This window comes from Salvelinus fontinalis, chromosome 13, assembly GCF_029448725.1.
Source record: "Salvelinus fontinalis isolate EN_2023a chromosome 13, ASM2944872v1, whole genome shotgun sequence".
In the NCBI taxonomy this organism is placed as follows: Eukaryota; Metazoa; Chordata; class Actinopteri; order Salmoniformes; family Salmonidae; genus Salvelinus; species Salvelinus fontinalis.
In genome coordinates this window covers 17,241,192-17,256,964 of record NC_074677.1, presented here as the reverse complement: position 1 = coordinate 17,256,964, position 15,773 = coordinate 17,241,192, and the positions used below count along the sequence as shown (strand labels likewise).

The window sequence follows — 15,773 nt, the reverse complement described above, 5'->3', positions numbered from 1 at the left end:
GGGTGGTCGTATGACCGCGGACCCATCACGGACGCAGGCAATGAGGCAGGGATCTCTGAGATCCTGGTTGAAGATAGCAGAAGTGTATTTAGAGGGCAAGTTGGTCAGGATGATATCTATGAGGGTGCCCATGTTTACGTATTTTGGGTTGTACCTGGTAGGTTCCTTGATAATTTGTGTGAGATTGAGTGCATCCAGTTTAGATTGTAGGACAGCCGGGGTGTTAAGCATATTCCAGTTTAGGTCACCTAACAGTACAAAGACTGTGAAGATAGATGGGGGGCAATCAATTCACATATGGTATCCAGGGCACAGCTGGAGGCTGAGGGGTCTATAACAAGCGGCAACAGTGAGAGACTTATTTCTGGAAAGGTGGATTTTTAAAAGTAGAAGCTATACTTTTAACTGTTTGGGCACAGACCTGGATAGTATGACAGAACTCTGCAGGCTATCTCTGCAGTAGATTGCAACTCCGCCCCCTTTGGCAGTTCTATCTTGACGGAAAATGTTATAGTTGGGGATGGAAATCTCAGAATTTTTGTTGGCCTTCCTAAACCAGGATTCTGACACGGCTAGGACAGAGCTGTTGCGGTGACCATATTCATGGCACACCAGCGGACATGAGTCATGAAGGCAGTCAAATGAATTACCATTTAGTCACGATAATTACTGTAGGCTTCTCCAAGCTCTGATGCCGCTGATGGTCATTAGTAGCCTAACAAACTTGCTAACAGTCAGTCGCTAATGGCCTGTACTCAGGGCTCTATTGTCTCTCTAATTACTCTGACATCAATGCAAATGCAATCGAAAATCACATCAAACACTTCATGAGAGTCCATGAGATCATGTTGCTCTACATTTCTATAGGCTATGCAATTGAGGGAGAAAACAGAGTGATGGCCGATAATACAAGTCTCTGCTAGGTAAAGCCCCGCCTTATTTCAGCTCACTGGTCACCATAGCAGCACCCACCCGTAGCACGCGCTCCAGCAGGTATATCTCACTGGTCACCCCCAAAGCCAATTCTTCCTTTGGCCGCCTTTCCTTCCAGTTCCCTGCTGCCAATGACTGAAAAGAACTGCAAAAATCACTGAAGCTGGAGACTTATCTCCGTCACTAGCGTTAAGCACCAGCTGTCAGAGCAGCTCACAGATCACTGCACCTGTACATAGCTCATCCAACTACCGCATCCCCATACTGTATTTATTTATTTATCTTGCTCCTTTGCACCCCAGTATCTCTACTTGCACATTCATCTTCTGCACATCTACCATTCCAGTGTTTAATTGCTATTTTGTAATTACTTCGCCACCATGGCCTATTTATTGCCTTACCTCCCTTATCCTACCTCATTTGCACACACTGTATATAGACTTTTTTCTACTGTATTATTGACTGTATGTTTGTTTATTCCATGTGTAACTCTGTGATGTTGTATGTGTCGAACTGCTTTGCTTTATCTTGGCCAGGTCGCAGTTTCAAATACGAACTTGTTCTCAACTAGCCTACCTGGTTAAATAAAGGTTATATAAAAATAAAATAAAAAACATTTTAAGCTAAACGTTCTGATCTGTTGCGTCAGCCTCATTGCGTAATATTTTGGGGGAATGCTAGTGGTTGTATTAATTTAGGATCTACTGCATCCCACAACTGTCCCAGACTATGTTTGGAATATTTATTTATTGCACAGAATAGAATAGGTTGACTTTTGTACTACTGGGGATAGTAGATTGACGTAGGCCATTTTTTTTTTGCTGTTCGTTAGGCCTACTCATCATGTTGGCAGACAAAAAGTTAACGTGGACAGTTGTTCCAATATCTTCAATATGCACCTCAGAATTGGATATGGACGCGCGCAGTTGCGTCCCCGATGTGTCTGTCTTCACTTGTAGCCTGTGAGAAAGACCTGATCACGTGATGGAGAGCCATGTGAGTGAGATGAGGTGCTTCGGAGCGGGCAGTATTTAGGGAGGAGGGTTCCAAAAGACATGGATTTTTTTAGGGTGCATTATGTCCACACAAAGGGGATGCCGCCGGGAAATTCGAGGCATTATCAAGTGCTTCTCAAATTGTGAATGAGAGACTGTCGAAGTGTGTACAGCCTGCGCAAAAAAACAAAGCAGAACTTTTTTCAAATCATCATTAGAGTCTCATAATACAGCCTTACAATGTGTTAAAAATCAAAACATGTAGCCCAACATTTGTAGAACAACTAAGTTACATTAATAACTCTAAATTAAGCATATAGGAGAACCTATTTCTTTGTTAACAGCTCAACACAGAATAGCCGCATGTGCACACTCCCTCAAATAGTTTGGAGAAAATATCCTTTCTATTTTATTCAGCTATGTTCAATTGTACTCTTCATACTATAAAATAGTGTAAGATAATGCCACGGAATTCTAAGCAAATCCTGTCTGCTAAATGTACTCGTGTAGCCCACAGACATGGCATAGCCAGATCAGGACCTAACATAAGGACAACTCAGAGTATGCTATTCTGTTCTTCTGAAATAGACACACAAAAAAATCATATCACGTTTCTTTATACCTGTCTAAAATAAAGAATGGATTTATTGTGAAGGTGTAAGCTTTATTATATGCATTTCTTAGACTTTTTAAAATGTAGATGTTCCAGAGGTCTGCATCAGTGTGTGGAAGCCAGGAGATACTGAATGTGTTTATGTTGATTAACGGTCAATTACCGTGAGACCGACAGTTATTTGCTTGACAATCACCGGCTGACGAAATTTCGTGACCGCCACAGCGCTAGTCATGTAGACCCCCCCCCCCCCCCCCAGTCAAAATAAGTGCACTATGTAGGGAATAGGATGCTAATATAGGACGCAGGCCATGTCTGAGTCTCAGCTCCCACAGTGAAAAAATACTGCTCTGTATCTGTCTGTCTCGTCCTTAGAGTAAGCCACTTGAGTGAGTCACATGCTTTTAGGGCTGAACACAGCCATAGTTGAAGAGCGGCTGTCCCTGTAGGCATTGCAAATCAGGGAGGGCCATGCCCATCTGCCTCTACAGACCCAATACTTTACACATGCATCCTTCCCTCCTTCCTTCCTTGTAGTCATATGGGAATGGAATGGAACCCTGACATTTTCACTAATCCATTACGAATGGTCCATTCCATTACCTATTACATCAAGGAGGAAAGGATACATGTTTAAGATATTGGACAAGGAAGATCGGAAGAAGGGTGCGTTTTGAAAGTACTAGAACAGGGCCACATACTGCTGTCCTGAGCTCACCCTTGTTCAGGTTATCACAGGAAGGAAGCCACAGCAGTGTAATTCTGTATGTATCAATGTAGTGAGAAGGTAATGTACTTGTACATCCTGTGTCTGTTTCTCTCAACCACAACCCTACACTGCAGTTGATGGTGGCTTGTGTTTGGGATATCTGATCGTGTATCTCTCTGTGTGTGTGTCGAGAGGGAACTCTGGGGCTGAGGGAGCGTGAGAGGAAGTGTGAAAGAAAGAGAGGAAGTGTGAAAGAAAAAGGCTCTGTGGTTTCACGCTAACGAGCGCAGGTAAGAAGTGGGACACTGTGCATCACACACACACATACCGCAGCTGAGCAAGCCCAGGAAGAGAGGAAATGAATCACACACTTCGAAAAGACGAATCCCTTTGCGAACCTAACGAGGCAATCATATTGAAGAGAGCAGAGAAGGAGAAGTGAGAGAGCAGAGAAGAAGTGAGTGAGAGAGCAGAGAAGAGAGAGAGCAGAGAAGAGAGAGAGAGAAGAGTAGTGAGAGAGAGAGAGAGAGCAGAGAAGTGAGAGAGAGAGAGAGCAGAGAAGTGAGAGAGAGAGAGAGCAGAGAAGTGAGAGAGAGAGAGAGCAGAGAAGTTACAGAGAGAGTAGAGAAGAAGTGACAGAGAGAGCAGAGAAGTGAGAGAGAGAAGTGACAGAAAGAGAGAGCAGAGAAGTTACAGAGAGAGTAGAGAAGAAGTGACAGAGAGAGCAGAGAAGTGAGAGACAGAGAGAGCAGAGAAGCAGTGAAAGAGAGAGCAGAGAAGTTACAGAGAGAGTAGAGAAGGAGAAGTGACAGAGAGATCAGAGAAGGAGAAGTGACAGAGAGAGAGTAGTGAAGCAGTGACAGAGAGAGCAGAGGAAAGGAAGAAATGACAGAAAGAGAGAGCAGAGAAAAGGAAGAAGTGACAGAAAGAGAGAGCAGAGAAAAGGAAGGAGAGAGAGAGAGAGAAATGCAACTGAACTGACAACAATATTTTAAAATGTCTCTCCAAGTTGGACTGTTGCAGAGAGGATGAGTTTCACACAAATAGCCAACGTATCACTCATTAATATATACTCTATCCTATTCACAGTCACACACAAACACTTACCGACACTGTGTTCAGGCACACACCCACACAACAGATTTTTAAAACAACATGGACAGACGGGTATACACACACCATGGGTAGCCTCAGTGTGAAACACAACCCACCGGGAGGACACAGTGAGGTACCACTCAGGTCCTCTCATGCATGTCCTGCTCCTCCATGTTAGGGGAAGTGTGAGGGAAGGAGGCCAGTGGTAGCTCCACACAGTACAGTACACCCCAGTGCCCCCACACTTCAGCCTCTATTATAACCAACATGAGAGGAAGCCTGGCGTGCACGCCGCCCGCTCCACTAAGCAGCGGGAGCGTGGTAAATCATGTCCCCCAACAATAAGGGCCTCCATGGATGGCAGGTAGCCTAGTGGTTAGAGCGTTGGACTTGTAACCGAAAGGTTACATATTGAAGTTGTTGACTGTGAGGGATTTATTGGGTTTACTCAACCTGCCCACCAGGGAAACCACACACACACTTCCTTTCCCCTTGCGGTGGTAGGACTGGTTCTGTTAAGTGAGGACGGTTTGTCAGTTTGTTCTGTCAGGTTATGGGATTTTACTCATTTTGGTCTGTCAGGTTATGGGATGTTTCTCATTTTGGACGGTCAGGTTATGGGATGTTTCTCATTTTGGTCGGTCAGGTTATGGGATGTTTCTCATTTTGGTTGGTCAGGTTATGGGATGTTTCTCATTTTGGTATGTCAGTTTATGGGATGTTTCTCATTTTGGACGGTCAGGTTATGGGATGTTTCTCATTTTGGTCTGTCAGGTTATGGGATGTTTCTCATTTTGTTCTGTCAGGTTATGGGATGTTTCTCATTTTGTTCTGTCAGGGTATGGGATGTTTCTCATTTTGTTTTGTCAGGTTATGGGATGTTTCTCATTTTGGTCTGTCAGGTTATGGGATGTTTCTCATTTTGGTCTGTCAGGTTGTGGGATGTTACTCAGTTTGTTCTGCCAGGTTATGGGATGTTTCTATCATCAAAACCATTAGTCCTGCTAGTGGGGTAATAGAAGCCATTCTGGGTTCAGGTGGCTCAGGAGACTAATTAACCAATAAGGCCTGGGGGGGGGGGGGGGGGGGGTGTGTGTTATTGGCCAATATACCACGACTAAGACCTGTTCTTATGCACAGCGTGAAGCGGCGTGCCTGGATACAGCCCTTGGTATATTCGCCATATAACACGAACCCCCAGGTGCCTTACTGCTATTATAAACTGGTTACCAACATAAATAGAACAGTAAACAAGTATTTTTGCATCATACCCGTGGTATATAGTCTGATTATACATAGCATCTAGGACCCAAACTACCAGGTTTATATTTATAATGTCTTCTGAATGTTTTCCACACATGAGGATGTGAATGACCACCCAATGTAGTTTACAATAATGAAATCAAACATTGACTGCAATGTATCCTACTCAGTATTTGACTATGTATACTTTATGTAACTCTATTTAACTGCTGCGCAAAACATCTGGGTTCCAAATGGCACCCTATTTCCTATATAGTGCACTACTTTTGGCTGCAGCCCTGCACTATATAAGGAATAGGGTGCCATGTGGTATGCAGACAGTATGTCCCCAAGGGGACAGCCAGTCAGTAAAACAATTGGAGTTGATCTACCCTCTAACATGAGAGAAAATATCAAATCAAATTGTACTGGTCACGTACACAGTTTAGCAGATGTATTTTATTTAACCCTTATTTAACTAGGAAAGTCAGTTAAGAACAAATTCTTATATACAATAATGGCCAACCAAAAGGCCTCCTGCAGTGACGGGGGCTAGGATTAAAAAATAAATATATATATATATATATATATATATAGAGAGTAAAAGACACATCATGACAAGAGAGACCTAGACAACAACATAGCATGGCAGCAACACATGACAACACAGCATGTTAGCAACAAAACATGACAACAAGATGGTAGCAACACAACATAGCAGCAGCACAAAACATGGTACAAACATTATTGGGTACAGACAACAGCACCAAGGGCAAGAAGGTAGCGACAACAATAAATCACGCAAAGCAGCCACAACTGTCAGTAAGAGTGTCCATGATTGAGTCTTTGAATGAAGAGATTGAGATAAAACTGTCCAGTTTGAGTGTTTGTTGCAGCTCGTTCCAGTCGCTAGCTGCAGCGAACTGAAAAGACGAGCGACCCAGGGATGTGTGTGCTTTGGGGATCTTTAACAGAATGTGACTGTCAGAACAGGTGTTTTATGTGGAGGGCTGCAGTAGGTATCTCAGATAAGGGGGAGTGAGGCCTAAGAGGGTTTTATAAATAAGCATCAACCAGTGGGTGTTGTGACGGGTATACAGTGATGACCAGTTTACAGAGGAGTATAGAGTGCCATGATGTGTCCTATAAGGAGCATTGGTGGCATATCTGGCTCGCAGTCGGCGTTCCAATTCATTCCAAAGGTGTTCGATGTGGTTGAGGTCAGGACTCTGTGTAGGACAGTCAAGTTATTTCACACCGATCTCAACAAACCATTTCTGTGTGGACCTCGCTTTGTGCACAGGGGCATTGTCATGCTGAAACAGGAAAGGGCCTTCCCCAAACTGTTTCCACAAAGTTGGAAGCACAGAATTGTCTAGAAAGTCATTATATGCTGCCGCATTAAGATTTCCCTTCACTGGAACTAAGGGAAACTTCCTCCACCAAACTTTACAGTTGGTACCATGCATTCAGGAAGGTAGCATTCTCCTGGCATCTGCCAAACCCAGATTCGTCCATCGGACTGCCAGATGGTGATTCATCTCTCTGTGCGTTTGCACTGCTCCAGAGTCCAATGACGGCAAGCTTTACACCAATCCAGCTGACGCTTGGCATTTCGCATGGTGATCTTAGGCTTGTGTGCGGCTGTTCGGCCATGGAAACCCATTTCATGAAGCTCACGGCGAACAGTTCTTGTGCTGGCGTTGCCTCCAGAGTCAGTTTGGAACTCGGTAGTGAGTGTTGCAACCGAGGACAGACTATTTCTACGCACTTTAGCACTCTGTGGTCCCGTTCTGTGAGCTTGTGTGATCTACCACTTCGCGGCTGAGCCGCTGTTTGAGTTTATTTTATGTTTACAGGGACAGTGCACATTAATCAACGTTTCAGTAAAGGTGCCGGTTTTAGCCAGCCGGCTAATTTTCAACCGCAGTCCCTGGGCAGGTTATTAAAAACAATTACAATTTAAACAATCATTGAACAGTGAGCACACGCAGAGCAACATAGGACAAGCAAGACATAGCATACAGACAGAGCAACATAGGACAAGCAAGACATAGCATACAGACAGAGCAATATAGAACAAAAAGCACTAAGACATAATTCATAAAAGCAACAAAGTGTTTCCACACCTCACAAGCTACAGACAACAGACAACATGGAAAGCGGCAATACACAGTTAGGGATTATGTTCACAAATCTGATTGACCTTTAGCCATGTCTTCATGCATTTTGTGAAAGTGTGATATGTGGTGCAGTTATGTGTGTCTGATGGCAGTGTAATCCAGACATGGGAAGCTCTCACAGAGAAAGCGGATTTACTAAAGGTGCTTTTCCTTAAGGGAACTATACAGTCACCTCTCATGGCAGACCTTGTGGATCTGCTGCCATATGTTTGGGTTTTCTGTTTAACAAAAATACTGAGTGGGGGGGGAGCCAGGCCATTTAGGATCTTGAATACAAGACATGCGTCGATGTATTGCACAAGATTTTCCCAACTCAGGAGCTCATGCTTTCTGAGGCTGTAACAGTGATGATGGCTATTGGGCTTCCTATCAAGCACTTTGAGAGCCTGTTTGTAGACAGACTGAATAGGTTTTAATGTTGTACAGCAAGCTTGGGCCCAACTAGTCAAGCAGTATGTTAAGTGGGGGAGTATCATAGATTTGAAGTACAGTTGCTCCTAGATCTTTCCACTTCACAATAACAGCATTTATGGTTGACCGGGGCAGCTCTAGCAGGGCAGAAATTTGACCGACTCATTTGTTGGAAAGGCCATTCTACTGCCAATGTTTGTCCAATTGGTAGTTACAGTCTTGTCCCATCGCTGCAACTCCCGGGAGAGGTGAAGGTCGAGAGCCGTGCGTCCTCCGAAACACAACCCAGCGAAGCCGCACTGCTTCTTGACACAATGCACGCTTAACCCGGAAGCCAGACGCACCAATGTGTTGGAGGAAACACAGTACACCTGGCGACCGTGTCAGCGTGCATTCACCAGGCCCGCCACAGGAGTCGCGAGAGCGCGATGTGACAAGACATCCCTGCCGGGCAAACCTTCCCCTATCCAGGACAATGTCGCCTCATGGGTCTCCCGGTCGCAGCCGGCTGTGACACAGCCCGGTATCGCACCAGTATCTGTAGTAACGCAGCTAGCCTTAGACCGCTGCGCCACTCGGGAGGCCCTGTGTGCTTGATTTGATACACCTGTAAGCAACGGGTGTGGCTGAAATAGCCAAATCCACTAATTTGTATATATAGTGTATGCGTACGTCAAGAATCGAGTATATAAATAAATATACGGTGTGTATAACAATGTAACTACAATACAATGTACAGTTGTAAAAATATTAGCATGAGCTATGTTGAAAATACAATTTTTAAAAACACAGTATACAGTGCGTTCGGAAAGTATTCAGACCCCTTGACATTTTTACACATTTTGTTAAGTTACAGACGTATTCTAAAATTAATTAAATCTTTTTTTCCCTCATCAATCTACATACAATACCCCATAATGACAAAGAAAAAAATGTTTTTTAGAAAATTTTGCAAATGTATAAAATAAAAATAAAACTGATAATACATTTACATAAATATTCAGACCCTTTACTCAGTACTTTGTTGAAGCACCTTTGGGAGCGATTACAGCCTCAAGTCTTAGGTATGACGCTATAAGCTTGGCACACCTGTATTTGGGGAGTTTCCCCCATTCTTCTCTGCAGATCCTCTCAAGCTCTGTCAGGTTGGATGGGGAGCGTCGCTGCACAGCTATTTTCAAGTCTGTCCAGAGATGTTCAATCGGGTTCAAGTCCGGCCTCTGGCTGGGCCACTCAAGGACATTCAGAGACTTGTCCCGAAGCCACTCCTGCGTGGTCTTGGCCTTGTGCTTAGGGTCATTGTCCTGTTGGAAGGTGAACCTTCGCCCCAGTCTGAGGTCCTAAGCGCACTGTCACAGGTTTTCATCAAGGATCTCTCTACTTTGCTCCATTCATTTCTCCCTCGATCCTGACTAGTCTCCCAGTCCCTGCCACTAAAAAACATTCCCACAGCATGATGCTACCACCACCATGTTTCACCGTAGGGATGTTGGCAGGTTTCCTCCAGACGTGACGCTTGGCATTCATGCCAAAGACCGCCGTCTTGGTTTTATCAGACCAGAGAATCTTGTTTTGTTATGGTCTGAGATCTTCAGGTGTCTTTTGGCAAACTCCAAGCGAGCTGTCATGTGCCTTTTACTGAGGAGTGGCTTCCGTCTGGCCTCTCTACCGTAAAGGCCTGCTTGGTGGAGTGCTGCAGAGATGGTTGTCTGGAAGGTTCTTCCATCTCCACAGAGGAACTCTAGAGCTCTGTCAGAGTGACCGTCGACTTCTTGGTCACCTCCCTGACCAAGTCACTTCTCCCACGATTGCTCAGTTTGGCCGGACAGCCAGATATAGGAATAGTCTTGGTGTGCAAAATAAATGTGCAAAATATTCTCAACCTGTTTCACTTTGTCATTATGGGGTATTGTGTGTAGAGATTGATGAGAATGACATTTTTTCCCCCAGCAATTTTAGAATGAGGCTGTAACGTAACAAAATTTGCAAAAAGTCAAGGGGTCTGAATACTTTCTGAATGCACTGTAGGATGAGCCATGACTTGAATGCAGTATATACACTGAGTAGTGATGCACCGATATGACATTTTTGGCCGATACTGATATCCAATATTTTCCTTACACCAATAACCGATATTTAAAATTTTAGAGGCCTTTTAATCATTCTAGTACAGTTAAATAGTTAACACACACACATGGACGCAGCGGTCTAAGGCACTGCATCTCAGTGCAAGAGGCGTCACTACAGTCCCTGGTTCGAATCCAGGCTGTATCACATCCGGCCGTGATTGGGAGTCCCAAAGGGCGGCGCACAATTGGCCCAGCGTCGTCCGGGTTTGGCCAGGGTATGCCGTCATAGTAAATAAGAATTTGTTCTTAACTGACTTGCCCAGGTAAATAAAGGTTACACACACACACACCACACTGACCAAAAAGTTATTTTGTTGGCATTTACGTATGTCCCCATTACCAGTAAACATAATCAAAACCTATTTCTTTCACTTACTTGCTGTGCTGTTCATTTGTTCAGTTGTTTCATTCTCAACCAGGATTTCTATGGAACGCCGTTTGTGTCTTTGGATGTCAAAAAAGATACACGTCAAATAACACTAATTGTCTTGTCAAATAAGCTTGTTGACCAATATGACTGCACGTCACATAATAATTTAACACGTTCATACATTTTTTACATAGTTATTACACATTGATTACATTCTCACTCGTTTTTCATATGTCAACGATTCATCGATACGTATGCTATGAGAGCTGGTAAAGTTGTCTAGCTCATGGATGCAAACAATGTTCTTCCCCAAAAACATAGGAAAATCGACATTGTCTGTTTCAGTAGCATCTAAAATAACCCTAATTTATCAGACAGCTCTTATTTGATTAATGGTGGTCAACCCATCTATGTGAAGCTAGCCACAATAAGGATTAGCCACTATAGTGGACTTTCCGGTTAGCCTTCAAAATAAAAGTATGTCATTGACAGTGATGCAAATGAATACAGATAGTAGAATTATGCCATAATTGAATAAACGAGTTTGGAATGTTGTTATTTAAAATCAACAAAAGACAATAATTTGTTAATTTGACCTGTTGAAATCACACTTTATTTATTATACTTTAGAATTGCATTGGGGGCATACTTTTTTCACTGTACAGCCTTACCTATGGATTGTTGATCAATGACATGGGGTATCAGTCTACTCAGTGACATCCAGAGAACATTACCATCGTAGCTCTTATTGCGGGACTCTGAAACAGCTGTGAATTGAACCACATTTATTGTCAACCTATGTGTATTGAACACCATTCCAGAGGAAAAACAATACTGCGTGGATGTTTTGGAATCTGATAACTCTGACGAGGACGTTGGGAAAAAATATATTGGGTATTGAGTAGACTGTTACCCCATTTCATTGATCCACAATCCTTAGGTGAAGCTGTACAGTGCAATATGAATGCTAATACACACAATAGGCTGACTGGGGAGGTGATTTCACACAGTAACAGTCCCACGATAAGAGCCACAACGCTAGTATTTGTGTTAATTCTTCACAGTTGTGTTCTGTGGGTGTCACTGAGTAGACTGATACCCCTTTTCATTGCTTCACATTCCAACCTGGTTTAACATTATCTAGTCTAAATATGTCATGATTCCACCAATTGTAACCTTCTGCATCCCTTTCAAAGAGGTACTATTATTTTGGAGGCAAACCGCAAATTCCAATGTTGTGCCTAATCCTTATTGTGGCTAGCTTCACAACACATAACCCGGTCAGGTCAAGCTTCACTAGCCAGGTGAAGCTAGCTGGCTTATAACGTTAGCTTTGGGCAACAGGGTTAAGTAGCTGGCTAGCTATTTCGTTTCATGAACTGAAGTTCAATTTCAATAGGCAAACAACAACTGGCTACCTAGCTAATACTTACTCACAAGGATTCCTAAATCATTGCTAAGAATAGTGAATCTGACGGCAGTTTCTACTCGTCATTGTTTTCAGGCTGGTTGTATTGGTGCTGGCTAGGTACCAAGCTAAAGCTAGCTAGCTAGCTACCCCAGAAGTTGCAGTCGAACAAATAATGCTTTATTACCAAAGCGGTATTGTAAACACATCGTTCGTGGCCGGTGTTTGCTTGTTTGCAGACTTTTTTGTACAGCTACTGATAGTAGTGGTGGCGCTTGGCTTGCACAATATTCTATAATAGAACTGTGTTATTTGATGTGTCAATTTAAAAGCTTATTTAACTCGTCAAATAGTGTTATTTGTAGTGTATAGTGTATCTTCTTTGACACGCAAAGACCCAAACGGCATTCCGTAGTATGTTGTGAAGCTAATAGCAGTGACGCTATTACTGTGTAACTCCGATAGGGCAACAACTGAACAATAGCGCACTTGGTAATGTTAGTGTATACCGGTGCTCAACCAGTATACACTCGCCCATGTTCCCAGTCACCTTGCCGTGGTTAAATGCGGTGGTTCACCCTTTCAGTTTTGCGTGAATGCTGCCATCTATCCATGGTTTTTGGTTTGGATAAGTTGTATTCGTCACAGTGGTAACAACATCCTCTATACACTTCCTGATGAACCCAGTCACTGAGTCAGTGTATACGTCGATACTATTCCCAGAGGCAAGCCTGAACATTTCCCAGTCCACGTGATCAAAACAGTCTTGAAGCATGAATTCCGATTGGTCAGACCAATGTTGAACAGTCCTTACCACTGGTGCTTCTTGGTTAAGTTTCTGCCTATAGGCGGGAAGAAACAGGATGGACGCGTGTTCTGGTTTAAGGAAAGGTGGGCGGGTGTAGGCCTTGTAGCAATAGTCAAGTGTGTTCTCTTCGTGTGTAGCACAGGAGATGTGTTGATAGAACTTCGGGAGCGCTTTCCTCCGATATCCTTTATTAAAGTCCCCCGCTACAATATATCCTTGGAGAGGCCTGCTCTTGCCTCTCTCTAACATCATGCATGGCTGCACTGTAATGTTGCTCTATTTCCTCTGCAGAGAAAACCATGAAGGGGCAGAAGGGAAAGCAGAACGGGGTGAAGGAGAGAGGGAAGGAGCGGCGGAAAAGCAGTCCAGAGAAGAAGAATGAGAGGTGGCAGTGTGAGAATGGCTCCCTCCTGAAACAGCTAGGTAAGTCTGACACACCACAAGGGGGAGGGGGGTGTCTGTGTTTGTATGTAGTGTGAGTTTCCAGGTGAGTTATTGACTTATGTAACACCCACACTCGCCCCCGATTGAAGGTCCCCAAGTACACAGTGGCCTCCATCGTTCTTAAATGGAAGAAGTTTGGAACCACCAAGACTCTTCCTAGATCTGGCTGTCCGTCCAGACTGAGCAATCGTGGGAGAAGTGCCTTGGTCAGGGAGGTGACCAAGAAGCCGATGGTCACTCTGACAGAGCTCTAGAGTTCCTCTGTGGAGATGGGAGAACCTTCCAGACAACCATCTCTGCAGCACTCCACCAAGCAGGCCTTTATGGTAGAGAGGCCAGACGGAAGCCACTCCTCAGTAAAAGGCACATGACAGCCCGCTTGGAGTTTGCCAAAAGGCACCTAAAGACTCTCAGACCATGAGAAACAAGATTCTCTGGTCTGATAAAACCAAGATTTAACTCTTTGTCCTGAATGCCAAGCATCACGTCTGGAGGACCATCCCTATGGTAAAGCATGGTGGTGGCAGCATCATGCTGTGAGGATGTTTTTCAGCGGCAGGGGCTGGGAGACTAGTCAGGATCGAGGCAAAGATGAATGGAGCAAAGTACAGAGAGATCCTTGATGAAAACCTGCGACAGTGCGCTTAGGACCTCAGACTAGGGCGAAGGTTCACCTTCCAACAGGACAACGACCCTTAGCACACAGCCAGGACAATGCATAAGTGGCTTCGGGACAAGTCTCTGAATATCCTTGAGTGACCCAGCCAGAGCCCGATCAAACATCTCTGGAGAGACCTGAAAATAGCTGTGTAGCAGCGCTCCACATCCAACCTGACTGAGCTTGAGGGGATCTGCAGAGAAGAATGGGAGAAACTACCCCAAAACAGGTATGCCAAGCTTGCAGCGTCATACTCAAGAAGACTTGAGGCTGTAATCGCTCCCAAAGGTGCTTCAAAGTTCTCATTAAAGGGTCTGAATACTTATGTAAATGTGATATTTCCATTTTCTTTTCTTTTTTTAAAACTGTTTTTGCTTTGTCATTATCGGATAATGTGTGTAGATTGTTGAAGGAAAAAACTATTTAATCAGTTTTATAGAAACGTAACAAAATGTGGAAAAAGTCAAGGTGTCTGAATCCTCTACGAAGACGCTTTATATCTCTAAGAGCTACCATAGGTCCAGGGCTTCCCAATTCTGATCCATGTACTTTACTTTTAGCCTTTCACTAAGTTAAACACTCCAAAACCAGTACACAGGTGGACCTAGCAAAGGACTTGCATAAGAAAACCTACTATTGATACAGTGGGGAGAACAAGTATTTGATACACTGCCGATTTGGCAGGTTTTCCTACTTACAAAGCATGTAGAGGTCTGTAATTTTTATCATAGGTACACTTCAACTGTGAGAGACGGAATCTAAAACAAAAATCCAGAAAATCACATTGTATCATTTTTAAGTAATTAATTTGCATTTTATTGCATGACATAAGTATTTGATACATCAGAAAAGCAGAACTTAATATTTGCTACAGAAACCTTTGTTTGCAATTACAGAGATCATATGTTTCCTGTAGTTCTTGACCAGGTTTGCACACACTGCAGCAGGGATTTTGGCCCATTCCTCCATACAGACCTTCTCCAGATCCTTCAGGTTTCGGGGTTGTCGTTGGGCAATACGGACTTTCAGCTCCCTCCAGACATTTTCTATTGGGTTCAGGTCTGGAGACTGGCTAGGCCACTCCAGGACCTTGAGATTCTTCTTACGGAGCCACTCCTTAGTTGCCCTGGTTGTGTGTTTCGGGTCGTTGTCATGCTGGAAGACCCAGCCACGACCCATCTTCAATGCTCTTACTGAGGGAAGGAGGTTGTTGGCCAAGATCTTGCAATACATGGCCCCATCCATCCTCCCCTCAATACGGTGCAGTCGTCCTGTCCCCTTTGCAGAAAAGCATCCCCAAAGAATGATGTTTCCACCTCCATGCTTCACGGTTGGGATGGTGTTCTTGGGGTTGTACTCATCCTTCTTCTTCCTCCAAACACGGCGAGTGGAGTTTAGACCAAAAAGCTCTATTTTCTGTCTCATCAGACCACATGACCTTCTCCCATTCCTCCTCTAGATCATCCAGATGGTCATTGGCAAACTTCAGACGGGCCTGGACATGCGCTGGCTTGAGCAGGGGGACCTTGTGTGCGCTGCAGGATTTTAATCCATGGCGACGTAGTGTGTTACTAATGGTTTTCTTTGAGACTGTGGTCCCAGCTCTCTTCAGGTCATTGACCAGGTCCTGCCGTGTAGTTCTGGGCTGATCCCTCACCCTCCTCATGATCATTGATGCCCCACGAGGTGAGATCTTGCATGGAGCCCCAGACCGAGGGTGATTGACCGTCATCTTGAACTTCTTCAATTTTCTAATAATTGTGCCAACAGTTGTT

General features: G+C 44.1%; 1 protein-coding gene across 3 annotated transcripts in view; it reads left to right on the top strand.

The window, feature by feature from the left end:
- Nucleotides 1-15,773, top strand: part of LOC129868183 (protein Jade-1-like) — a 240,879-nt gene that overhangs the window by 194,352 nt on the left and 30,754 nt on the right. For all 3 annotated transcript variants that reach the window (XM_055941925.1, XM_055941924.1, XM_055941926.1), the window contains one exon: nt 13,188-13,319. In XM_055941925.1, the coding sequence (XP_055797900.1) occupies nt 13,188-13,319 (132 nt within the window). The remainder of the gene's footprint in view (nt 1-13,187; nt 13,320-15,773) is intronic.